This window comes from Fundulus heteroclitus, chromosome 15, assembly GCF_011125445.2.
Source record: "Fundulus heteroclitus isolate FHET01 chromosome 15, MU-UCD_Fhet_4.1, whole genome shotgun sequence".
NCBI lineage: Eukaryota > Metazoa > Chordata > Actinopteri > Cyprinodontiformes > Fundulidae > Fundulus > Fundulus heteroclitus.
The window spans coordinates 7,998,794-8,025,839 of NC_046375.1; the positions used below are offsets into that span (position 1 = coordinate 7,998,794).

The window sequence follows — 27,046 nt, forward strand, 5'->3', positions numbered from 1 at the left end:
TGAGCGTGCAAAAGTGTGTGTGTGTGTGGGGGGGGGGGGGGGGGGGGGTTTCACTTTGGGATCACTACCTCTCTCCTCTTTCTTTCATTTGTAACTTTTTGATTTTACATTGAATTCCTGAAATTGTCCATCATGTGTTTCTTTTTCAAGACAGCAGTTATGAACAAACACCTTATTTCATATAAAACCATTCTGAACCCAACCTGTTATTTCGTTGGGTTTTTTTACGTGTTATATCAGAATCAACACTGATGCAAAAAAAGCACCGGCGTTACGCCATCTTACGTCGACAGCGAAGGGAAATTTTTTCAGACGACACGCAGGGCTAAGATAAAAACCAAGAAGCGATTGCTCCGGCTGAACTCTTCGAAGTTGCAGCAGCTTGTGTGAACACATAAAGGAAGGAAGCAGAGCCGTGCACGTTTCCTCCGCAGTGTATAGAGAAATCTGCCACTTCCTCGGGTTGACCATCGGCGTCGCTCAGACTGGAGGTAAGACTTTGCAGCTCTGCAGTGACCTAATTCTCCGGCCACAAACCTACCCTCTCCTCTCCTTTCAGAGAAAAGTCTGTTCTCATGACTTCGGCTCACATGTGGGTTGAGATTGCTCGGGGTGAATGTGTTGCAGCACCATGCAGGTTCTGCAGTTTTCTATCATATGTTGCATTTGAAAGATGCTTTAGGAAATATTTGTGTGAGGATAAGCTTAAATATGATGAGGAAGATTCCAAATGCAGAAAATGGCACAGCTTACGTCAAAGAACTGCATTTAGAGGTGCTTCAGAAATTATTTCCTGCAAAAAAAAAAAGTTTTCTATTGCTGTTGAATGGGATTTTTTTTCTGAATTTAGAGATGCAAATTATTATTTTCTAAACCCCACTTTGATCTTGTTGTATGAGGTCCTGATAGCGTTTTAGTTTCTCATCTTGTGCCTTACTTGAAGAAGAAGTATGCAGTTTTTTGGGGGGGTCTTCCAGGAAACTCCTCCTGTCTGGTTTGGTCATTCTCACGGTTCTCTTCAGCCTCTCTGGGTTCCGTGGTAATCATTCAGTTTACTTTTACTGTCACTGATGTGGTGGGCGGATACTGTCACCCCACCTCACTCTACTGAAATTAGAACTTTGTCGCTGCTGCGACCACAACAACCTGAATCATCTGACTCCTCTACACAGAGGCGCAGCGTGAGAAATGAGTGTGCTGCCTTCACCTGCTCTCTCCTGAAATCATCTATACAGATAGAACTGCTGTGTCACCCGCTGATCATTGGGGTCTAATTAAAACCGACGTTGATTTCTTTCTTTTTTTTCCCTACAGGCTTCCTGGCAGCTCTGGTTAGTCGCAAGCGGCTCTTATCTGCTAACTGGGCTGTTCAGAAGGCCACTTCCACACTACTCAAAAGCTATGACGCCGCTTCCTTGGAAATGATGAACTCAATGAGAACACAGCTTTCTATTTTAGGGAATAGATTTATTTATCTTGGTAGCAGTGCGATCAAGATACCCATTAAGGTTTAGCCCAGACAACCTGAAACGCAGGTGTCAAACTCAAGGCCCGCGGGCCAAATCCGGCCCGTCGAGGTAAATTATCCGGCCAAAAAAAGGCATATTTCCTTTTAAAGTGTATAAAGTGGCTTAAACTGTGCCTAGTTTAACTCACCCCAATATCAACTTTTTTTGCAGATAAACCGTATAAACTGGGCCTAAGGGTGCTACTTTTATGTTACTGTGCATTTTTTATACTACTGTGTGAACTGGAATGAAATTATGAAATGAAAAGTATTGTCTCTACGCATGCAAGCGGCCCTTTTAATGACTTCATGATGCCAAAGTGGCCCCATATAGAAATTAGTTTGACATCCCTGATCTAGAAGATATTTGTCCTCTCTCAACAAAAAGTTACATTTGAAATAAGGAATTTGCATGCATTTTATAAAAAGATAACTTCTTTTTATCAGTGTTTAACAATAAATCAAACTCTTTTTTGTTGTTGTTGATTGATGTCAGGATTGGCAAAAGTATTTCAAGTTACCAAAAATCCAAATAATTAGGGTTTTTTTAAGTACTTTGTTCAAATTCAGAAGTGTACCAGCCCAGCTTTGTACGTTTCTGATTAATTTGCAACATTTCAGTTAAATGGAGGCAAATCAGTGGATGTATTTTAAGGTAACGCATACTGACCAGTGTTATATTTGGAAGCGTAAAGTATGGCAGTGGGAGCATCGTGTTGTCCAAGTGTTTTGCTGCAGGATGAACTGGTGCATTTCAGAAAAGAGGAAAAATCATTAAATACGTCAAACCAGGATCTTAATGCTTGCGGCACGGATGTTTCTTCCAAATGAACAATGACCGTACATCACAGTGCCAAATTATTTTTAAAGCGGCTTAAAGGCAACAAAGTTGATGTACTTGGAGTGGTCAACACAAAGGCCTGATCTCAGTCCTGAGGGAAATGTGCGGTCAGAACGTAAAGGTGCCACTATGAACCTGACCTGGTTACATCAATTTATCTCAGGAGAAACGAGCCTAAATCCCTTAAAACTATTATAAGAAACTTGTGGACAGACACCTAAAACATTGGAAGCATTTCATGCAGTTTACGAGCCCATTCCTCCAAATATTATAAACATACAGGTAAACTTTTGATTTCGAAGAAAGTAATTAAAACACTCCAAGATTTGTCTTGCTTTTTAGCAAATATAAATTATTCTAGTGAATCCTAACTGAGCAAAAACCTAAAACCCTCTGATTTATTGTCACAAAGTGACACACTAAAGGGGTATGTAGCAAAAGTAAACGTCCAGTTTTAGATGTAATTCCACAAGTTAATCATTGAGTGATATTTTTTGCAGATAAATATACATATCTTTGGGGTTTTAAAAGCTTCCTCCAAATCACCTCATCTTTAGTTTTCTCCCCCATTCCTTGTTTAATTCAGTTCTGACTTGACATCCTTCCTGACAACATCGATTATATTAAAGGTCTACTGCCGCCTGAGGCCAAGTGTTTCCAAAGTCGCATTGATGTTTCCCACTCGAGTCCGACTGAAGAAATGTTGTTGTTTTTTTACAATGATAATTTGAGGCAGTGTGAATCTTAACAGCTTTGATAGCAAAATGTTGACTCACAGTGGAATTAATTCATATTTCTGTAATTATACCACATAATACATCAATGACTGTGGATGGAAATTATACTTCCTGTGTAGATCTGCATCATGTAGAGAGCCGAGCGGATGTAGATTCATCGTTTCAGATGGATAAGATAACTTTATTGTCCATCGCATTTCCTGAGATGGAGATTCATCTGTGACATCATACATAAAAACACATAATTTAAAAGACACATCTAAAAGAACAGTGTTACTAAAATATATATATATATATATATATATATATATATATATATTTAACACACTGCAATAGTTTTGCACATTTTAAAGTCTGTGTTTTGAGTAATCCTGCAGTGGAAATTCACACTCCATCACCCTGAGTGTGTGTTCACGTTAGGTGTTGCTCAGATTTTGTAACATGCACCCGTCTGCAGAGGGTTACTCAGGGTTGTGTCTTCTACAGGGAAGTTTTAGCCCTTCAAGAAAGGGATAATAAATGACCTGAACGTGTGTTCTGTGTTCCTAAAGGGAGAAACTAGGACACAGGAACACATCAGTCATAAATAATGCAGGTCTTTGCTTGTTTTTTTGTTTCGCTGCCATCAGTGAAGCACCGCTGAGAAAAAACAGGTGAATATCTGAGAAGGGGAAGAATAAAAATAGAAAAAAAGGAAGTTAATTTTTTTCTCGATAACTAAAAACTTTCTCAGATTGTGGGATAAAGAAGGTTTGATTTTACTGGGTGGAAATATGTGATGCAGTCAAGTGTTAAAAAAATGAGATCACAGTCAGAAAAAAAAAGAGATGCTGGTCTGCAGTCTCACTGACCTTTACTGTCTCTCTTTTTATTTGATCTTTCAGCTCCAGAAGGCAAAAAAAGAGGAGGTCTGAGGGAGGGTCCAGCAAACGGGGAGGTTTAAAGAGGACCTAGAGAGAGGAGGAGGAGTCATAGCAGAGGACAGAGGCACAGAGGAAAAGCAGAGGGGAGAGCTTTCAGCGAGAACAGAAGCAAATCGATTTGCTCAAAGACTGCAGCTTTGAAGATGGATTTAAGTTTCCTTCATGTTCTGGAGAGAGAACGAGTCCTGGAGGTCCTTCAGCGAGACAAAAATCTGCGGATGATTGAAGAGGAAAGGATCAGGTGTGTAACTTGTGCTAACGTGCAAAAGTTGTGTAATGCAACTGTTTCTAAGAGATGCGGGAATGAGTCATAACTGACAGCTCGGATGGAGGTCTTAAAAGGAAACAGGTCAAACAAATATGACGTGTATGTTTTCTGGTCTTAAATTAAAAAAATGATCTGAAACAGGATGCAATGATTCACTCTATGAATTGTAGAGACGACCTGACTTCTCTAAAATCGAGTGTGTGCACAAATCCAAGCAACAAATTCCTTCAAAAACCGGCTAAACTTTGCTTTTATTTCTTTACACTGCAAACACAAATGTGGTTTTTTTTTAGTATTTTGTGGACCGTTTTGTGGACTTTAGGGCTTTATGCTTTGCACATCCAGGACTGAAAGTGTTGCACAAGCTTCTATGCAATTTACCATAGCTCTGTTGCACTGGATGTAAATAACCTGTAGACATCAGTTTTCAACTTTTTCCACAAATTCTGCATTGACCTTAAGTCTGGCCTTTCACTGGGCCACTTCAAAATAAAATATTAGCTGTATTTTCAGGGTTGTCTGTTGCAGTCTCCAGCAGGTGTTCTTCCATCCTTGCCCTATATGTAGCTCCACCCAGCTTCCCTGTTCTCAAAGAAGAATAGCATCTCCACAGTATTAGGCCATCCCAACCATTAAAACTGTGAATAAGAAAGAAAGAAGCTGCAAGTCCAACCATTGAAGGTCTACGACTTTGTCTTTTTCCAACTCAGAAAGATGAAGTGCGATCTGCAGGAGCTTCGGAGGAAGGGTGCAAAGAGCTACGCCCGGCAGTACGGAGAGAGGACCTGCGCCCGGTGCCAAAGGCCGCTGGGCAAATTGTGGAACACGGGGGCCGTGTGCCGCGGCTGCAGCCATCGCATCTGCAACAGGTGCCGTGTGGGGGTCGCAGACTGGAAGTGCACAGTGTGCTACGCTTATAGGTAAGAGATGCAGCCCTGTGGTCGCGATGCGTGACTCGGCTCAAATGAGAACAAGAAATGACGCGAGAAGAACATCTGACAGGCTGCTGGTCGGCGATGCAGCTCAAACTTTCACTTTGATTGTTTAACACCATTTAATTGAGCTTAACACCATTTATTTACAAGAAGCCAGTCTGGTTTCATGTAAAGTGGTTGTCAGTCTCTGTTGTAAGCAAATCTGTTGTGATGAAAGTGAGTCTAGAGACTTTCCCAATATCCAGTTTTTGTAACGATTACAAGTACGAACCCGATATTCAAAGCGGACACAGAGTCACGTTTTAAAAGGTCTATGGGGGGAGGGGGGGGTGAGTAGTGGCAGGATGAGGCAGGAACACAGAACCAGACTGACCAGGAGTTGCAGGCAGTGCCAGGCCTGGCCAGATGCAGGCAGACGGCTCACCAGAGCGGACAAAACAGCAGCGCACAGGAGACGAGACGTTCTGGCATTGAGTGGACCACTGAGGCAGGTACAAGTAGGGAACAGGTCAGCAGAGCAGAAACTAATTCAATGCAACAGCTGGAGCTGATCGGAGGATGACTGGTGGCCGATAGGAGTGGAGCAGGTTCCAGAAATGTCCACAAACAGAAACAAACAGAAACCTAAATCATGACAGCTTCCAACAACAGTAGAGAAAAAAGAATCAATTTGAAAAAGATCAAACTTAAAACGTTGTCTCTCTCTGTTAGTCTTACATTTATTCATAGTTAGGGTGCAAGAGGAGGCGAGGAAACCTGAATTTGTGATATAGTCTTGGTTCTGAGCTAGAACCTAACATAAAACACAATGGCAGTTCTTGCATGAGGCCTTCTTTTCATGTTTTTTTTTTTTACTATTTGTATCAAGAATCTTTATCAGTGTTGTATAAAGTACTGAAATCTCTCAGTCAAGTAAAAGTATAAGTACCTTGCCAAAATATGACTTTGGTAAAAGTCCAAGTCACTGACTGAAATGTTACCTGAGTAAAAGTCTTAAAGTATCTGAAATGTCTTGTACTTAAGTATGAAAATTACTGTAAAAATAGATGTACTCAAAAAGTAAAAAGTAAAACAAAGCAAATGCAGTTTGAATGACATTTTTTTAGATTTTGGTAAACTTTGAAAGCCAAATTCACTTAAAATAATATTAACAACCAAGTGCAGGAGAAAGTTAGACCAAGTTTAGACAAAAAATACAACCATTTTGTAGCTTTCAGTTTTCCTTCTTCAAGTAAGGTCAGTGCTATACACTTTAAAATTGTACACAACCAAGTGCAGGCAAAGGGGGTGTATACTAAGAACATGGTTAAGTGATAAACCAGGCTTAGTTAACCTACAGGAAGTGGTAAACCTGCTAATAGATACACGTGTACCCAGGCCATCTGACAGCTTTGCTAGGACCCGGGACAACACAGTCTTTTTGCCCCCCCCTCTACACCTGCTGCCACCACACCACACACACACATACACACACACACACACACACACACACACACACACACACACACACACACATGCCAGCTCCATGCAGAAAGAGGGACCCCAGGTTGGGATTTCAACCGAGGACCTTGTTTTTGGCAACAACGCAATCGATTTCTTAATTTAGTGATGGAAATTCTTAAATTTGCTTCTCTAAATCAGAGTCAGAAATCTCGAGTGGTGCTAATATTTCTAAATTCTAACTTGACTTATTCTGATTTGCTTTACTGCCTCAAAATCTGTTGAGACCCTGGTCAGAAAAGAGTTTTTAATCCGTTACTGGCCTTAACAGGTCGTTAACACACCATATCTTAAATTATTACCTGTTTAATAACATTACATTTATATATATACTAGATTTAAAAGAAGCACCTGGAATGATGTTCTAAACTCCAAAAATTCAGCATTTGCTCTTCCATAACGTGTCCTCCACATTTTTTGGCACATCTGATAAAGTCGCGTCTTACAAGTGTGACATACAACCCCTCGTCGAGCAAGGCGTAAAGGTTTTTGCTATTTTAGCATCTTTCCTTTATGCTTTATGGATTGCCTGCCTGGTGTACGCCATCAATGACTGTGGATGGAAATTATACTTGATAGTGTATGATTATTATACTTGATAGTGAATGTAGATTCATCATATTAGATGGATAAGACAACTTTATTGTCCATTAAGTTTATCTTTGCCGAGGCAAAGATAAACTTTGCCTTGGTGTGCTGAAAGTCACGTAGAATCCCCTAAAACTAATTCCGGTTCGGAAAAAAACAAAACAAGCATACAGCATCACACATCCTCCAACACACTTAACAGTGGGCATGAGGCGCTATTTCAGATATCAGTCCTTTCTTTTACGCTTAACCCACTTGAAATATTTTAATTTCTCTGCTTAACATCTCAATCTTAGTCACATTTGACCCATCTCTGAGTCTGATTCAAAAGTGTAGGACTGAAAGCTAAAATGTAAAAATAATGTTACTGTACATGTCTTTTCTGTTTTCTCTCTTGAATGAAAGGACTTTCATAATGTGAGCTGCCTGATGTTTTGGTGGTTTAGGGGTGTGGCCTTTGGTATAAGCCCTAAGGGGTTTCTGTCACACTCCATCACATTTTTTATTCTATTGATGTATTCTGAGTTTCTATTTTGATCTCTGAAAAATAAAATAAATAAATAACATAAAACCATGATACATGAAATTACGATTCCAGATTAGCTGAACCTGCTGACGCTGTGTGCTGCTTTATCATCGTGTGCTTCGTGTGTTGTGATTGGTGCCTTCTGCTCATGCCTGGTCTCTCTCAACAGGGAGGTGAAGATCAGATCCGGGGAATGGTTTTTGGAAGAGAGGGCGAAGAAATTTGCTGCCACCACAGGTTTGTTTAAACTCAGGCTGCATGAACAACAATCCCTTTTTATGATTTATTTCATTTTTAGGCCTTTTCTGCTTCTGAAACAGCTAACGTTACTGACATATTCAAAACTACCAGTTAACCGTCTAAATTTACTCTAAATTTGTATTAATTCCACTTTTACAGATAAATATGAGACGATTGGGGAGAAACTATTAAAGTTCTACTGTGTGCAGAGGTATGATCGACTTTAATCCAGTTACTTGGCTCTCATTCAACCAGTTAGGTCTTTCTGCATTTTCTCTAATCGTTTTTATCCCCTGATTGTTGCAGACATATAGCCGTTGTGCCCCCAACCCCTCCGCCACACATGGAATATGAATTTCGAGGCAGATTTAGGGTAAAGCCCTGAAATGTCCCACCTTTACATTACAGTAAAACAGATCGACAGACTTAATCCTGTTAAATGTGTGTCGATCTACAGGAACTAAAGAATTCGAAGGCCTTTACACAATCTATGGAGGACCTCATGGTTTGCTTCAGGAGTCACATTAAAAGTAAGTAATTGTTCTCCAATGAAACGATCAATACTGACTTCACATCCTGCTCAAGGGTATTCACACCCCTTGAACTTTTGAGATGTTTTCACGTCATAACCACAGATTATTAGTGGGATTTTATGTCATGGATCAAGAAAAGGTAGCAAAGGCATTGGGAGAGGGAGGAAAAAAGTAATAAATGGTTTTAATTTGTTGTGCATATATATTCAGATCCCCGACACCACCAGTCAAAATTTTTGCCTCGCTTTTGTCATTCAATGGCTTTTCCTTATTTTTTTACTTTCTACATTGCAGATAATAGTGAAGACATCAAACGTATGACTCAAAAGTAGAAACGTTTTTTTTTCTATCCAAGGAAGTCAGTTAATTGGTTTAAATCATCAAAATTGCTGTAACCTTCTCAATGCAGAGCACAGTCACCACCATATTCAATGGTGACAATGGTTTTCAGGTTTATGTGCAGGATTAGTTTTTGTCAAAAAAAAAAAAAAAGTTATAATTTTAATCTCATCTCCCTCACAAACAGTGATTTCTTGTGGCTTTTCTTTCCAACGTTGGCTCTTCCATTAGGGCCAGATTTATGGAGTCCATGTCTAATTATCGTACCGTCAACTGATTCTAAGCCGTGATGCTGTTTGTTCACTAATAGCCCAAACAAACCTCCTTACACGTTAACAAAACAGCTGTTTGTACCTTGAGATTAAATTGCACACAGGTAGGCTGCATTTACAAAGTAGAGGATTCTGAAATACAAAAGCTATTCTTGACCCTGTAAAGAGTAGAGGGGTCAAGAACATTCACATGCCCCAATTTTTAGATTTTAATGTGTGTATTTGTGTATTATGTTACATCTCCTTCACAATTGCAAAATTACTTCTTTTGGTTTATATCACAAACAAAATGTGAGACAGGTCCAGTGGTATAAATACGTTTGCAAGTTACCGTAGTCAGGTTAGTTTCAGAAACGTTTCTTACTTCGAATTTCATATCAGTATATTCAAATCTATGCCTCAGGAAGCTAAACATGCGTACAATAATAACCACAGAGGAAATAGGCTCGAACTTATACAAAACCGAAAAAAAACATAAGCTTTGATGTTTTTAAGCTACTATGTCAGCAAAGGCTGCAGAAACACAATCTCACCAGATATAAAGATATCTGCACCGGATGGCCTTTAAAGGATATCCGAGCCTTTTTCAGGCCAGATGTAAAAGCTCGCCGTGTGTTTGGTTGTTGTCCATATTTGGAGTGTTGCAACTTAGTTTTCTTCTTTTTTTCTTTTTTTTTTTGTTTGCTTGTTTATTTCATTGCAGAATTTTCCAATTCTCAAAATGATGTACGCGGAGACCTGCTGACGGTGGACCCAAACGGCAAAGCGTCGTGTTTTCGCTACAGCACCCAGAAGAGCCTGTCGGACACGGACATCAACAAATCTTGCTCAGTAAGTCCGTCACTGCGGCTGAACTTTACCTTCATCGTCACAGGAACATCAGAGGCCTCAGAAAGAAATCGCCTGACTCCTACAGTACAGCAAAATAAACTGTAGCTCTTTTATTTCCAGCTTACTAAACGCGAAAGTCTTCCAAACCTGTTCAAGAAAAGCAAGGACAGTGACCACGAGGGTTCATCTACGGGTGCAGAGGAAGAAACCTCGTTCAGCTCGGAGCACTCTTTCGATCACAGAGTGAGTAAAACCCAGTGATCATTGATTAAAAAAAAAAACCTGTAACTGTAATATCACAAGACAGATTGTAATCAGTTTAAAGTTCATCGCTCCTTCTTATGAGACACAAAATGATAAGCTGTTGCTTTCATTGATCCCTCAGAGCAGCATCAGCAGCATCAGCACCGAGTGTGGGATATTCGAGGGCATCCTTGTGTCCGGGGAGATGGAGCTCGCTGTGGCCTACAACAGCAGCAGCTCCTGTCTGGAGATCACAGTCGGCGGCTGCAGAAATCTGACTTATGGAAACGGCAAGAAGAAGAAGAGTCACCCGTAAGGACAGCCACATAATACGGGGTTTTATAAAAGCCTAGCTATTCCAAGTCTGAGCCTCATCGTCCTGTGTGCATTCCCTCGTGTAGGTATGTGAAGCTCTACGTGCTGCCAGACAAGAACAGCAAAATGAAGACGTCGGTGAAGAAAAACACAACTGAACCTGTTTATAATGAGGTGTTTAAGGTAATAAGAGAAAATATTGTAACTGTGACTCAACCTTTTGGTAGGGCGCCATCTTGTGGCCATATCTTTCATAAACATAGCATCCAGTTCCATTGCTATGCAGATGACACCCAGCTCTACTTATCCACCAAACCCACTTCATCCCTCGCTCCCACCTCCCCATCAAATTGCCTTCAGGAAATCAGATCCTGGTTTTCGTTAAACTTTCTCAATAGTGACAAAACTGAACTCCTTCATGTTGGCACCAAATCCATCCTCTCCAAAATAAATGACTTCTCCATCGATAATTCATCTGTGTCGCCTTCCCCTCAAGTTAACAGTCTGGGTGTCATCCTAGATAGCACTCTGTCATTTCAGTCCCACATTAATAATGTCACTCCGTCAGCATACTTTCATTTACGTAACTTCTTTCGCTTACGTCCAACTCTCTGCGTTAACAGAGCTGAAATTCTGGTTCACACCCTGGTTTCCTCCCCCTTAGATTATCGCAATTCTCTCCTCTATGGGCTACCTGACAAATCCATTCATAAATTACGACTACACCAAAATTATATCCAGAATTCCCTTTATCAGTCACATAACACCTGTCCTGCAGCAACTTCATTGGCTTCCCTTTAAATATCGCACAATTTATACAATTGTTCTCCTTTCATTTAAAGCTATCAATAATCTTGCCCCCAAGTATCTCACCGAGCTCCTTCATATCAAGATACCTACTTGCTCTCTCAGGTCCTCTTCTTCCATTCAGCTCATCCTTCCATTCATGCTCGTCTGGTTACTATCGGGTTTAGAGCTTTCAGTCATTCAGCCCCATATCTTTGGAACTCTCCTCACTACATTCAACACTCCACATCCATAACTACTTTTAAAACTCACTTAAAAACTTATCTTTTTAGACAGGCATACTCTTTATGATTTTTAAGTTTAATTTGATTGTGAGGATCCCATCCTTTCTCCTGTTCTTTTTTTATTTTATTCCTGTACTTGGCAGGAAGTGTTTTATTGTTGATTCTGTAAGGTGGCCTTGAGTGTTGAGAAAGGTGCCTATAAATAAAATGCATTACATTCATTATTATTATTAATATTCTGTCGTACAGGGATGATCTAATTATAACCCCTGATATATTTATTAGTCATAAATCAAAGTTTATCAGCGTATCTGCGATTGTAGTAGTTCTAAGCCATAGTTAAGTTTTGATATTTTCGTGATAAAAAAAATCACATGTGATATATTTTAAGGCTGAAAGGTCATTAAGGCCCATAAATAATCAACGTGGTTCATTAAATTCTTGTAATTCTTTTTTCTACTGTGAATTAAATCTTCATCTGCCTGTTTCACAGTATAACATAGAGCGCCATCTGCTGTTTGGAAAGAGACTGCAGGCTTCTGTGTGGCATTCAGGGACTCTGACAAAGAAAGTGTTTCTGGGTGAGGTGCTCATCCCTCTGGATGCCTGGAGGCAGGAGAACAGCTCCTTCCAAGGCTTCTACTGGTACCCGCTGTGTCCAAAGGTATGGGAACTCCTAGCTCCAAACAGGGACACAAACACTGACACACTGTCCAATCATTTAGGTTACACAAGTAACCTAAATGATTGTCAGTCTGTCAGAAGATACATGGTTCATGTATCTTGTTGAAGTAGCCATCAACAAGATTCTGGTACATTACTGTTAGTATGTTTGACCACTCGGCTTGTCAAAAATTGTGGCATCTGCCAATTGTTCTGACAGAGTTATGGCAGGAGCTCCTTGCAGGCTATATTTTTTATATATATATATAGATATATATATATATATATATATATATATATATAGATATATAGATATATATATATAGATATATATATATATATATATATATATATATATATATATATATATATATATATACATATATATATATATATATATATATATATAATATAACACTTCAAAGTAAACTTGTATATTGTATTATCAGTTCGACCTGAGAGACAAAACTGTACAGTACGTCATATAAAGATTAAGCCATCTTTTTGTTGTCTTCATTGTAAAGTGGCATTTATTGTTGCATATCCTCTGTTCTGTGGCAGTTGTGATAAATACATGCGTTGATTAACAAAACCTAAAAATCTGCTGCCTTGTTTCACCCTTTAGTTGCAACTTGCATATTGCACAAGGCCTTTAATCAGCATTTGCCCGTGTTTTCTGTTACATCTTTCTGTTGTTTGACTATTAGGTGTAGCTGATGGAGAGAGAGACTTCTATCTAAACGTATTTCCTGTTGTATTTTTGCATGTATCAGGCTGAGACTCTAAATGGTGTCACGGCAGAGAACAATGGACACTGAATCTCAAACAGCCATGGTGAGTTTCTTCCTCATCTTTTCAATCACGTTCAAGGTAAAGCTTAATTTGCATACGATCTTGTTTTCTTTTGTTTATTTATTTTAAATTTTGCCTAAGCCATGTTTGTGCGCTTAACTGGGTGTTGATTATTTTTGCCATTGACACTGCAAAAGGAACACCACAGCGGTGTATAGATTTCAAACGGTGGTCATGGGGTTTTATGTGCTTCATGAGATAACCAGTAGTTTAATTTGGCATTTTTATCATAAAAGACTGAACTGCTAAAATTTGTCACCGTCAATTCCGCCTTAGGTTTAGTTTAAGTTTTAAAAATGGAATATTACTGTAAAATGAAAACACCGAGCTCTCAGTTCTGTCTTCTGACCACTAGAGGTCAGTAAACCGCGTCGTTTGTGCTCTTCTACGGGAACCGTGAGGTGTCAATCTGCACAGAGGTTACCACCAGGCCACAGGGCAATGATCGACCAACTGCGCTTATCAAAGGCGCCAAACACTCTCCCCATAATGCAAACACTCCTCAGAGCACCTACGTCATACTGTGTAAATCATCCCGGTGTGCATCAGTGAGTCTCCTTGTGCAAGCACTTTAATGTCTGCAGGCTGGGCGAGGTGTGCTCTGTGTGTTCTGGTATTAGTGAATGCACAGAAGAGCAGTGATTTAATACGTGTATGATCATGTGTTTACGTTGGTATTAATGACTCTGTGTAATGTGTTTAGGTATCTGACAAAATGGGGGAGATAAGGAGTTCATCCAGAAGCGTCCAACTCTCTGAACTGGGATCTGCTGGACCAAAGCGTTCATCTGGGAGAGGCTTGAATGTACTCTAACTGCAGATGTGGGCTTTTATTAGCAGTCTGTAGAAACACTTTATGTAAAACTTCTCCTATGAAGCATTGCTAAGTACTGAACAAACAACAATACCTTGTTATGGAGTTCCAGCTTTTTAAAGTCAGTCAGATGTCCATCCAATCCATCCATTAGCAATGTGTTGTTTAGAGTTTGCAGGTCCTTTTGCAAGCAGTCACAGCTATCTATTCCAGACCGTGCGTCTTTGAGACTAAGAGAGGCCGACATAAAATGCAACTGAAACAATTTTGAGACAAACTTAACTAATTAGTGTTTAGTCAATGCATATTTAACAAAAGAAATAATAGATTTTCACTCTCCATTTTGCTTTTGACATCTCATTTTAGTTCTGATGCAGTCTTTCCAAACCCCTGATCTGCAAAATATAATAGGATGCTTATTGAAGAACCTTTGCAGACTTTAGGTGTTATTTTCTGGCTAAATGTGGTGCCGTTCTGTGTTCAGATCTTTTTTCTTAGCTCCAAACCAAAACAATCGATAATTTCACTGCAAAAACGCAACTAAAATTTTGTAAAATTTTCTTGAAATTTGTGTATTTGCCCTTGATTCGAGCAGATAAATAAGACGATCTGCCAATGGAATGAGATCTTTGCACTTAAAATAGGAACAACTCATCACCATCATCTTATTTCAAGTGCAGTGTATCTAATTATTTTCTTTTAGGGGTCAAAATACACATTCCATTGGCAGATAATCTTATTTACCTGCTCAACTAGAAGACAAATAAACTCATTACAAGAAAATTGTACCGCTTTTTAGTTCTGTTTTTTCAGTGTTATGAGTAAATATCCAAACTAGCATTGCATTATTTAAACTTGTATACAGATTAGAAATTTAAAAGTTTTATCTAAAAATACATTTTTAAATTAGTCTTAATGGACTTTAAGTAAGGACTGGGCTTAAAAAAGCAGTAAAAGTGATATGGTTATCAAAACGATACATTAATCACATTTATACATTCCTGTTGGGTTTAAGAACCTGTAAATTATATCGTTTGAGGGTTTTTTTTAGATTCCTCACTGATATTCCTCTCAGATTTAGGTGTAAAAAGCTGGATAAAAACTTTATATTATATCAGTATATACTGCCTATAAACAAAGCCTTTTTAAAGTAAAGTGCTAGTTAAACGTCACTATGATGCAGTCAGGCTGCCTTTCAGACTCCATCATGATTCTGAAATTCTTTCTACAAAATTTAAGAATCTACATCCCAAAGGACATGGTTTGAAAAGACTGACATTTTTGTTATTCTGGAAGGAGAGCTGAATTCGATGACATTGTATTTTTTTAGTCACCATGGGAACTGGCAAATTGCTGAATTGCTCCCTTGCCAATAGAGAGAAAACCTGGCAATACTCTGCATCACTCACCAACAACAGATTCATTTTTATTATTATTATTATTATTATTATTTTATTATTATTATTTTATTTTATTATTGTTGTTGTTGTTATTTAAACTACTCTGCACTTTATTCTTTATTAAAAAGAACTATCTTTACTTTATTACAACCGTTCTATATTCACATTGTAATTTATGTAGCTTTCATGTGCCGTGTTTATTATGTTCTATTTATTTCTAACTGTAATGAGAAGACCTGTGTTTACTATCATGCTGCAGTGGCTGCCGGAGGCTCCTGCAGAGATAAGAACCATGTCAGGAGGCTTCTCCTCTCTACCTGTACAGATGCTTTCATCTATATTCCATTAAAATAAAATAATAAAAAAACAACAAAACACCACTTGATGATTTTATCTTTGTTGTTCTGTTGCTTAAGGTTAATTTACAAACATATTCATATTCTTTAAGCTTAATTTTGTGTTTTTTTGGGGTGGGGATTTTATGTGACAGATAAAATCAGAAGTCAGGACTTTATTTTGAAGTGTGAAATATATTTGTATTCAGTCCTTTTGAGTCAAAACTTTGTAGAATTAGCTTTTGCTGCTAGTCTTTCCAGATATGTCTCTACCATCTTCAAGCCTTAAGACTGAAGTTTTCGCCCATTCTTCTTTCCTAAACAGCTCAGGCTCAGACAGATTAGATGAAGAGCTTCTCTAAACATTAATTAACAGGTATTGCGACAGACTTTCCATTGGATTTAAATGAGCGAGTGAATTTTGAAACTTAAAAGGAAAAAATCAGAAAGAAGAAAGAAATGTCAGCAGTAGTAAATATTTACAGCAAAAAAAAAAGAATGCAAGACTTGAATCCATTTCTAGCTAGAAAAGGAGCAGGCAGAAGAAAATTACCCCTTTCACTGTTTGCATACTCAAGGTCTACTCATTATTTACGCAACAAAATTATGTACAACTATCAACACGTAAGGTAATAAAATAACTTTACTCCCAGCGTATCCCCTCTTCCAGCACATTTTCCCAACAAGTTTTTCGTTGTGTGTTTTTTTTTAATTGATAACTTTGTTATCAAACCCACGACACAAATCCACGCCACACACAGACGTAGCAGCATCCGAACACCTTCTCCAAGTAAATTGTAGCCACCTTCACTGTTACTGAACAATTTTGAGCATTATTTGGAATTAAGTTGTTTCTTGCACTGAACCTAAATATCTAATTTTTAAAGCAGTGAAATTGTATCTTCACTAAATGCTGCATTATTTATTATTCCAACTGCTTTCTCGAGATGTAAGTACAGCTGTTGTAAATTGACTTTGGAGGTGTTTCCCCCAGACTTTCACACAATAACTAAGACATTGTAGCACCATTGATCAATACCAAATATGATTCATGATTCATGTATCTGGTTTTTCCCAGAACTGTGACACTGATATTTCTTTTGACTTGGCTGATTTATGGTTTAAGCCTGGAAAATTTACCTTATAAGCTCTTTGCAGAACCAAGTTGTCAATAGTGATTTTCATTTCTGTTTTTGTATATATTTCATAATTTTGACAAATCATGAATTTAGTTTTAACTAAGTTTAAGGAAAGTTTATTTTAAACCATTGTTTTATTTTTTACAAATTTTTAATAGTGCATAAAGTACTGGCCACATGTGCAAAAACATCAACGATTTCAATATTTTGCATATATTGTATAAGATAAAATGTTTGGGGCTTAACAGAGACCTCTGCGGTACGCCTAAGGTTATGCCCAACAATGATGACTTATGATCACCTATTTGCACAAATTGTCTTTTTTCAGTGCAGCTTCAATGTCAGTTTAACACCTTTCCCCTAATTCCATATCTCTTTATTTTCTTAAAAAATATTTCATGGTTGATGTCAAATGCTTTCTTTAAGTCAGTGAGTACTCCAACTGAAAACTGTTTGTCAGTGCTCTCAATATCTTAATTGCCATAGATGTAGCTTTCTGAAACCATATTGTCAGTCTGTCAGAATGTTATGATTTCCAAGAAAGGTTTCTAGTATTTATAGCATTTTAAAGAAGAGAAAGAGTGTAGATCTGTAGTTCCCTTTGCAACCTTCTTTTTTTGGAAATGTTCTAGTTAGAAAAGATAAATTACAGGTCTAGGCAAGGCAAGGCAAATTTATTTATATAGCACAATTCAGTACAAGACAATACAAAGTGCTTTACATGATTAAGATATAGCAAAATAATAAAATGTAGATAGAAAATAGAATAAAAGCAAGTAGGGATAGAATGTAGTAACAAAAAAGAACATTAAAAACAGTAAAACTGTTTAACTAGAACAGTCAAAGGCAATTTTAAACAGATGTGTTTTTAATCTTGATTTAAAAGAACTCAGGCTTTCCGCACTTTTACAGTTTTCTGGAAGTTTGTTCCAGATAAGTGGAGCATAGGAACTAAATGCTGCTTCTCCGTGTTTGGTTCTGGTTCTAGGTATGCAGAGTAGGCTGGAGTCAGAAGACCTGAGTGGTCTGGAGGGTTGATACACCGATAACAAGTCTGTGATGTATTTAGGTGCTTAGCCATTTAAGGATTTATAGACTAACAGAAGTATTTTAAAGTCTATTCTCTGAGATACAGGGAGCCAGTGTAAGGACTTTAGAACTGGGGTGATGTTCTCTACTTTCTTAGTCTTAGTGAGGACGCGGGCAGCAGCGTTCTGGATCAGCTGCAGCTGTCTGATCCACTTTTTAGGAAGACCTGTGAAAACACCGTTGCAGTAATCAGTTCTACTAAATATAAACGCATGGATTAGTTTTTCCTGATCCTGCTGAGACATTAGTCCTTTAATCCTAGAAATGTTCCTCAGGTGATAAAAAGCCGACCTTGTAACTGTCTTTAGATGCTTTTGGAGGTTCAGGTCTGAGTCCATCACTACTCCCAGATTTCGGGCCTGATTGGTGGTTTTTAGCTGAAGCGACTGAAGCTGTGTGCTAACTTTTGATCTTTCCTCTATTGGTCCAAATATTATTACTTCAGTTTTGTTTTTATTCAGTTGAAGAAAATTTTGGTACATCCACGTATTGATTTCTTCTAGGCATTTACTCAGTGCTTGAACTGGTCCATAGTCACCTGGTGACATGGTGATGTAGAGCTGTGTGTCGTCTGCATAGTTATGATAGCTGATGTTGTTGTTTTTTATTATCTGAGCTAGAGGGAGCATGTAGATATTGAAAAGGAGGGGACCCAGGATGGACCCTTGGGGAACCCCACATGTGATTTTTGTCATCATTCATGTAAAGTTACCTACTGATACAAACAAGTCCCTGTCCTTTAACTAGGATTTAAACCAGTGGAGAGCTGTACCAGAAAGGCCGACCCAGTTCTCCAGGCGTTCTAACAGAATGGAGTGATCGACAGTATCAAATGCTGCACTGAGGTCCAATAGAACCAGCACGGTGGTTCTTCCACAGTCTGTATTTATATGGATGTCATTAAACACCTTGATAAGGGCGGTCTCTGTACTGTGGTGAGCACGGAAGCCTGACTGGAAAACGTCAAAGCGGCTGGTCGTTGTTAAGAAGGTGTTTAATTGTTGAAATACAACTTTTTCAATGATCTTACTGATAAAGGGGAGGTTTGAGATGGGCCTGTAGTTCTGGAGTAGAAGTTTGTCTAAATTGTTCTTTTTCAGCAGTGGTTTGATAATTGCTGTTTTTAGGGACTGGGGGAAAACACCTGACAGGAGGGACGCATTTATTATCTGAGTCAAATCAGACGCTATGACAGGTAAAACTTTTTTAAAGAAAGCTGTGGATAGAACATCAAGGCAGCTTGAGGAGGAACTTAACTGCTGAATTATCTGCTCTAAGCTTTTGGAGTTTACTTGGCTGAATTGGGACATTTGGTCAAAATCAATTCTGGTAGGAGACAACGTTGGTACTGAACTTAGTATGGATGTACAAACAGATCCTCTAATCTTTTGGATTTTTTCAGTAAAGAAGTTTGCAAATTCGTTGCAGGCCCTGGTGGAGTGGAGTTCTGAAGCCACGGACACAGGAGGATTTGTTAACCTGTCGACTGTGGAAAATAAGACACGAGCATTATTAATGTTTTTCTTAATGATCTCAGAGAAGAAAGATTCTCTTGCATTTTTCAGTTGTAAGTTATATCTGTAAAGTCTCTCTTTATAGATGTCATAGTGAACCTGGAGTCTCGTCTTTCTCCACCTGCGTTCAGCTTTTCGAGATTCCCTTTTTTCACTTCTAACTGATGGAGCATTTCTCCAAGGTGATTTTTTTCTTCCCGGAAACAACTTTCACTTTAACTGGAGCAATGCAGTCAATGATGTCTGAGACTTTAGACTGAAAGTTATCTACTAGCTCATCTACTGAGTAGCAGCCCAGGGTTGAAGTAGCAGAATAAGCTTGAATAAAATTTTCTGTGGCATTGTCCTTAAAGATGCGTTTTCTTACGATGTCCCTTTGGCTAAATGAGTCACAGGTAATGATACATTCAAAGGTAACGGAGAAGTGATCGGATAAGGCAACATCAGTTACATTGACCTGTGAAATGTTTAGACCTTTAGTGATGATTAAGTCTAAAATATGTCCCTGCTTGTGTGTTGGCTGTTTAACATGTTGAATTAAACCAAAGTTTCTAAGTGTCTAGGTAGATGGATTTGCTATGTCATCATTCCCAACAGTTTCTCCCTCATTTTGGTTTGCATTATTAAATTTGTTTAGCTAATTTTGATCATACATTAACAAAGAATTAATCAAATCATGCATTTTATTAAAAACTGCATTAATTCCATTAAGGAGTGCAAGATAATTAGTTTATTAGTTTTTCCTTACCTCTCTGTTTATATTTTCCAAACTTTGGCCCTTTTACTGTTCTCTAACTTTTAATATAGAGAATTTAAGTCTGGACCACTTTAACATGCATCTTTTTTTTTATCCAAACCACTCAACGTGTGGTCTCTTTACCCTCCACTTAATTGTGCAGAATACTGTGTTGGTTTAAGTCCTAATAAAGCACATCAAATTCAAAAGTTGCAATGAGAACACTTCAAGGAATATGAATACTTTCCCAAGGCACCTAAAGCCTATTTTCACTGATTCAGCTTCCTTTAGTAAGCATTTCATTTAGTCAGCTCTACCTATTTGTTTGCATATAGAAAAGCAGGGTCATAATATCAGCAAACTCATTTTACCACAGAAGTCTCATACATATTCCTTTTTTTCTTTTGGGTACCATTTTAAAACTTTAATAATGCAACATGCATCTATTAGCATGGCTCAGATTGATTGCATCAAATATAGCCTAAATCTTCCACCCCTCTTTCAAATAAAAATGCTTGGACATATCAAGGCTTCAGTGACATACAGGTAAACCCTATTATGAAAATGATCTTACGGTGCATGTTTGCTTTTTGTTCCATTTGGAGGAAAATACAAATGACCGGAGAATCGATTTTACCCTGTGATCCAAAAGCATTTTCCTTAAAAACTATTCAACAATCACTATATAAAGTAAAAATTTAGAGTTAAAAAAAAGTAATTTTTTTAAAGTAAAAAATTTTAAATCTCCAATAAATTAAATGAAACACACAGGGGTGACAAATCAGGTAACTTTATTGGCAATATGTTGAACACCTCATTATAAAATCCTGGTTATATACAAATTCCAGCATAGCTGAGTGTTGCTGCATGACCGTTTCAGTAAATGCTGCTTTGGTCCAAGGCGAAAAAAAAGGGAGAGTTTGGTGAGAAATGCAACTATAAAACCCTCCACGTTTCATTAGAACGGTCCGTGACAAGACAGGAAGGCCGCCTTAGAGGGTAAAAACTCTCCATATTTGCTTCTTTCTTATACTGTAACAATGTTACACTGAATAAACTGATAGAAATACAAACAAAACTTTGTGTACCATTCAACAGGGTGCTCTGAATGAGCTGCACAGCCACTGAAAAGAAAGTGGAGAGTTCATTTAAACTTTTATTCGTATGCAACTGGACATTTCTTAAAATAAAATTAATAATTTACAATAAATCTCTTTAGTTAGGTGATCTAAAGGAAAATATATGGAACATAAATCTACTATTATTTGGGTCAATATATAAAACCTCTGAAACGTTAAAAGCTTTTATTAGTAGTAGATAGCAAAAATATACAAACCAAGACGAAATACCCTTAATGTCCCATATACAGTATAAATATTAAACTATGCATGATTTTGTCTTATTTTAGAGCAAAAATAAGCTTAACTGAAAGTGTTCAAATATAATGGAAAATAAAAAAAAATCCATTTTCCTGCGTATACTGTCTCCCCCCCTTTCTGAGTGGTCGCTATGAACAATAAGCCCTTTTCTTTCATTGCGACATTGTGATTACTAGGTGCATTAGAAGAATTTTTCCACCGATTCATCAAACCTCCAGGGGAAAAACAAGATTTCGGTCTGATTCCATCAAAGCAATTACAAGATTGAAAACACAATATCAAAGGAAGGGACAGAAGGATTTGGCACTAAGGTTTTGAAGAGCGCTGCGTCCCGCTAGTCTTTTGCGGCGCTTCTACTGCTTTAGTTTAGTCTGCTACCAGCGCGTGTTAAATGTGTCTTTGGGTGAGTTTGAAAAGGTGAGGGTGGGGGAGGGAGGGGGGTCGTTCTGTGTGGTGTCTCAACAGCAGATCGAGATAGAGGCCGTTCAGAAAGTGCGTGAGCTCGAGCGGCCACGGCGGTCTTATAAGGCCTCGAACTCGTCGATCCTCTGCTTGGTGTTGCCCTGCCGGATCTGTCGCAGGGTCTTGTACTTGTCCCGGCCGGCCCGCACGTTCTCGCTGTGAAGCAGATCGTTCTGGGTGTTCTTGGAATCGTCACGGGCGTGAGCCAGCTCGGAGGTCAGGGCCTGAAGGAGGGAGGAAGAGGAAGCGAGGTGAGAAAGACATGGAGCAAAACCGGACCGCAGGTACTTGATGTGGCGCATAAACATCCCCACCCGCCGGTCCGTTGGGTTGGACTGGACTTTTTATGAAATTGCTGGTTTGTGGTTTACAGAGTCTGCTGAAACCATTTGCCACTTTAACTATCAAATTGGGTGGGTTGTTTTGTTTGTTTTTTTTTTTACCTTGGATGCTATTTTCAGCGTTAATTTCTCAATGGATTTTAAATATATCAGGTTGAATTTTTTGTGCCGTACGTTGGGGGCAGATCATCTGCCATTACCATATAACATAGAAAGGATTCCTGGATCAATGTGTGCTTCTGTGCTTTCTGTGTCTCTGCTCTGTCTTCTCTAACCCCCAGTCGGTCGAGGCAGATGACCGTTCATACTGAGTCTGGTTCTGCTGGAGGTTTTCCTCCCTGTTAAAGGGGAGTTTTCCTCTCCACCATCCCTTCATGCTTGCTCAGTATAAGGGATTGCTGCAAAGCCATGGACAATGCAGACGACTGTCCCTATCGTTCTACGCTCTTTCAGGAGTGAACGCTGCTTGTCAAGACTTGATGCAAACTGCTGGGTTTCCTTAGAGAGGAAACTTTTTAACCAATTTGACTTTGAAAAGTCCCCCGAGATGAAATGTGTTGCGAATTTAAAATTTTCATGGCAGTTTTAAATTTTGTCAGACTAAAGCTCTTTTTCCCACCCACACACAGATTAAAGTACAGCTAGCACATAAATTAGTATGCCATCTATTTAAATAGGTAATGTTCAAGTCCACGATAACAGATACTGGTATTAAGCCATACATTTATGAGCCACAGTCATCGTTTTAGCATAAATCTTCATAAATTATAGCTCTGAATCCTGCGTGTTGGTGTTGTTCCTGTCTTGTTTTCGTCTTTCCTCACCTTGAGCTGTTTCTGGACGCGCTCGTTCTTCTCGACCTCAGTCAGGCGATCCTCCTCCATGCGGTGGTCGTGGAAGTCGTCCATCATCAGATCTCTACTGCTCATGCTGTTGTTGTCCTCGCTGTCGCTGTTGTCATCCATGTGGTTGTACACGGGAGGAGGTGGGGGAGGCGGGGGCACTGTCAGGACACTATGCAGCTCCTCCTGGGTCCTTTTCAGATCGTCTTGAACCTCTAGGGCCTGATCAGCACAGAAGAGGTCAAAATGGGTCTTTTGGTCTCTCTGGCAAAGGTATTCTGCTCAGATTGAACCCTGCATATACCACTATAATGTGCTATGCTTATTTAACGCAACAGGCTGCACATTTCAGTTCGAGCCCTCACCCTGTTCTGCCACTGGCTCGCCTCCTCCTCCTTGCGTTTCCTGGCTTCCTCGAGCAGCGCAATCTTGGCGGAGTGCTCCGCCAGCTCAGCAGCCTGGAAACAAGACAGATTTCAATGAAGATATGCAAATATAACTCAAACGGGAAAGAAAATGCTTGGCAGCCGTTCAGAACAAGATGACTGATTCCTTTATTGTTGGTGTTGAGATCTACACGGCAGAGCTGCAGCCGGGAACGTCTCAATCGTCTGATAAGTTGTTGTTTTTTTCATTTATACTAACATTAAGAGTGACAAACTGTGTTTCTAAACCTACTTCATGATTAAGCTGATTGTGAAATATAATAATGTCCTACTAATTGAAATATAATGTACTGATCGGCTACAGATACATTTTAGTGTAACTTGGAGCTTTTAAGGGGTATGGCGTCATCTTGAAAGGTGAGCTAGAAGTGGAAAAGCACGCTGCACAGTGAAGAAATGACTGACAGTCCCCGCAGGTGTTGTGACACATTCCTTCTGACCAGCAGAGCTTGTTTTTTTAATCGCAGCAATGCTGCTCTCTCTGTGCCACGTTGTCCCACAGTGAAGCACCAGGACGCGAGGTTAGCAGAAGGGAAAATTCGGTGAAGGCGGACAGACTTGAGATCATTAATAATTTACCTGGTTTCAACATTTTAAATAATCCCCTGAGCGCCTCTGGTCCAGTCAGCGAGAGACCTGGAGCAAGTGAGGGGGAAGGAAGGCCAGCTTTCTGCTCCTAAAAGGCTGTATGATCTGGAGGGTCAGTCCGGTTCACACGGCTGTCAAGATTTTACAGCTGCTTAAAGTTTCCTCCAACTAGATATTTTTTTCTTTAGAGAACGGTTTACTTGAACATTACTAAAGCTGCACCATTAAACCCCGTCATGTATTGCACAGCAGATATCAAGCTTTGCCTTGTGGGAGACTATTTGAGTTAAAACCCCTTTTGTCCCTTAATCCTACTTCTTCGGCTGAAAATAAAAGGCCCTAGGGCACGTATCTTTGTATACTTGTGGCTGAATTTTTGACTGCTGAACACCATGTGCATAGTGTATGACTTTGTTTAGGTCGCTGGGTGTTTTGTTCATGGTGTGTCCTTTGTCAGAGCGCATAATGCAAGACAAATTTCTGCATTGAAATAAAGTTTATGGAACTGATTTTTATCATACTGGAGAAGCTTCTTCATTTGGTTTAGCTACAAAGAATTAGTGTAGCCGGATTTTTTTTAATTTTTTTAAATGCAAACACAGTTTACCGGCTGGTCCAGTAGACCAGGGTACTTGCTTTGAAGAAACTACTTGATGCTCCAAATTTACATCCCCAGCCTGGACCCAGGACCAAACACTTATTATTAATCAAATAATAGATAAAAGCTTGGAGAAAACGGACCCTTCATAAGATATGGTCAACGTGTCAGAGCAAGATGTTCCCCATTTTTCAGCCTGAATTTAAAAGAAGACATCATTAAAGCACCAACCAGCTGCTCCTGGGTCTTCAGTTGACTCTCAGCCTGGCGGGCCAGCTCCTCTTTAGCCAGCAGGGCGGCCTGACGCTCGGCCTCCAGACGAGCAGCCTCCTCCTCCGCCCTCCTCCGCTCCTGCTCCAGCATCATGGCTCTCTGAAGCTGGTCCTGCAACTCTAAGATACAGAGGAGGAAAGAACATCTTTTTTAAATTGTCACTGGGCTCAAGAGATTATTCAAATTAAAGATTTTAAGCCTTGTGGTTTACTTTCTGCAAGTTTCAATAAATTCAATTTAAGAACTCCTTTTAAAGATTAATTACAGGCCAACATCATTAAGTTAAAAACTAAATTTAACCTAAATTAGATTTCTTAACAAGCAAAGCAGCTTAACTTGGTATTTTTTTACCTCAGTCTGTGACGTTTATCTGAATACCCTTATAGAGTAAGGACTCTTTAGCCAAAGCAGAAGTGCATCACGGGTCGCCATGATAAGTGCTGTACGAATAGTGCAGTCAGTAAGGAAGGAGACAGGGAAATGAGCCTCTATGCTTCCTCTCGTGGCTAGTCTTGCCTGGGAACCTCAAGACGCCCCGTGCTGCCACTAAGAAGCCTTAAGGTATCCCACAATCCTTTGCAAGACATGACATATTAGCACAGCCCCCTTGTGGAAATCAACGAAAATGTCCGGAGAGAAGAGAACGTGGATTTTGTGGTTCATTTCCTGAAGGCTGTAGGCCTGGATTTGACTTAAATCATCCATGTGCGTTTAATTCACGTAAAGACGTCAGAGTTAAAGGCTATCTGAATTCGGCACGGCAGTCCAAAGCTTTCCTTTCTTTCCCCACGATAGAAGTTCTTACTGGTGAACCCATGAAAGGTCAAGCAACAGGAGCTAGAAGCTTTTATTAAGGGGATTCGGATGGAGCCCATATTACCCAACTTTGGCACGTTCCTACGACCCTTAGGTGTCTCTGTTCCAGCTCACCTGATTCAAAAGATTGCACAACCTCCTCTGCAGCCATCAGGTGCTGCAGAAGCCTCTTAATTATCCATTCATTTAAGTCAGGCGTGTGACAGCGAGGCGATAACTAAAACATGCAGGACAGGGGTCCCCTGAAGACCAGTCCTCGGGGGGGCTGGTATCCTGCATGTCTCAAATATGTCCCTGCTCCAACGCAGCTCATTCAAATCACTGATTTACCTTCTCAGTCTGTCATCTGCAGAGGCCTGCTGATTAAGCACTCGTTAGGTTCAGCTGAGGTGAACCAGAACGACGCCTAATACACGCAGGGCACCGGCCCCAGAGGACTGACTTCAGACAGCGCTACTATAAAATCTGGACTTTAATAATTTAACAGTGGATCATGGATTAAGTAAACATTTGATCTTGACTGCATGAGCAGAAACAAGATTAATGTAAGAAAAAAAGTTAAGAATAAATCAGCATCATAAAGAATTTAAGCATGTCAAGTCTGAATGCATTCAAGATGTTTCAGTAGCATGTATATTAATACTGTTTTAAAATAAACTTACTATACCATCTTACTTTATTCGTTTTCCCCCTTTGCTTGTTTCCAGACGCGAATCTATCATATCCTTTAATAGGTACACCTTAACGTTTATAATACGTAAACAGTGGGCATTAATATGGCAACCAATGTATTTGTTAGGCACTACTTTCTAGTGCGGATGAACATGTCATGCACAATCGTTTAAGGCAGCTTACAGCACATAGGATTGTGTGTTTGCAGCCAGGCTGCTCATTTGGTGCCCATGTTTAGCAGGATTAGGTGCTTTTTCCTGTTTTTTTTTCTGTACATCAGTGAAATAGCTGCATAAAGTACATTATTGTAAGACTTTGTGCTCTAACTGTGACTGTGGCTTTGTTTACCTAAAAGCCTGAACATGATTTAGACTCTACTGGGACCTTTATTTCCTGTCAGATCAGTGTAATTACATCCATAGATCCATCACAGCATAGCGTTGATAGAAACTTTTACA

At 39.3% G+C, this 27,046-nt stretch overlaps 3 protein-coding genes across 4 annotated transcripts in view; 2 read left to right on the top strand and 1 right to left on the bottom strand.

Annotated features, from left to right (window-relative positions):
- The window catches only part of LOC118566146 (ectonucleotide pyrophosphatase/phosphodiesterase family member 3-like), a gene marked incomplete at its 5' end in the record, with an annotated part of 16,276 nt that extends 16,077 nt beyond the window's left edge, over positions 1-199 (top strand). Inside the window, one exon of the mRNA XM_036147305.1 lies at positions 1-199. This exon is cut by the window's left edge and continues 2,090 nt beyond it.
- A 64-nt stretch (positions 200-263) lies between these two features.
- sytl3 (synaptotagmin-like 3) lies at positions 264-14,585 on the top strand. The gene is made up of 14 exons (XM_012869035.3): positions 264-491; positions 3,970-4,249; positions 4,987-5,196; positions 7,995-8,062; positions 8,225-8,276; positions 8,372-8,438; positions 8,523-8,595; positions 9,913-10,040; positions 10,161-10,283; positions 10,426-10,595; positions 10,685-10,781; positions 12,123-12,293; positions 13,066-13,126; positions 13,848-14,585. The coding sequence occupies exons 2-13, from the start codon at positions 4,152-4,154 to the stop codon at positions 13,108-13,110; spliced, it is 1,302 nt and encodes a 433-aa protein (XP_012724489.2). The 5' UTR covers positions 264-491; positions 3,970-4,151; the 3' UTR covers positions 13,111-13,126; positions 13,848-14,585.
- A 6,360-nt stretch (positions 14,586-20,945) lies between these two features.
- Positions 20,946-27,046, bottom strand: part of ezrb (ezrin b) — a 40,724-nt gene continuing 34,623 nt past the window's right edge. For both annotated transcript variants that reach the window (XM_012869099.3, XM_012869098.3), the window contains 4 exons: positions 25,059-25,219; positions 23,561-23,653; positions 23,178-23,417; positions 20,946-22,236 (listed from right to left, as the gene is read on the bottom strand). In XM_012869099.3, coding sequence (XP_012724553.2) covers positions 22,072-22,236; positions 23,178-23,417; positions 23,561-23,653; positions 25,059-25,219 — 659 coding nt within the window. In that variant the 3' untranslated portion in view covers positions 20,946-22,071. The remainder of the gene's footprint in view (positions 22,237-23,177; positions 23,418-23,560; positions 23,654-25,058; positions 25,220-27,046) is intronic.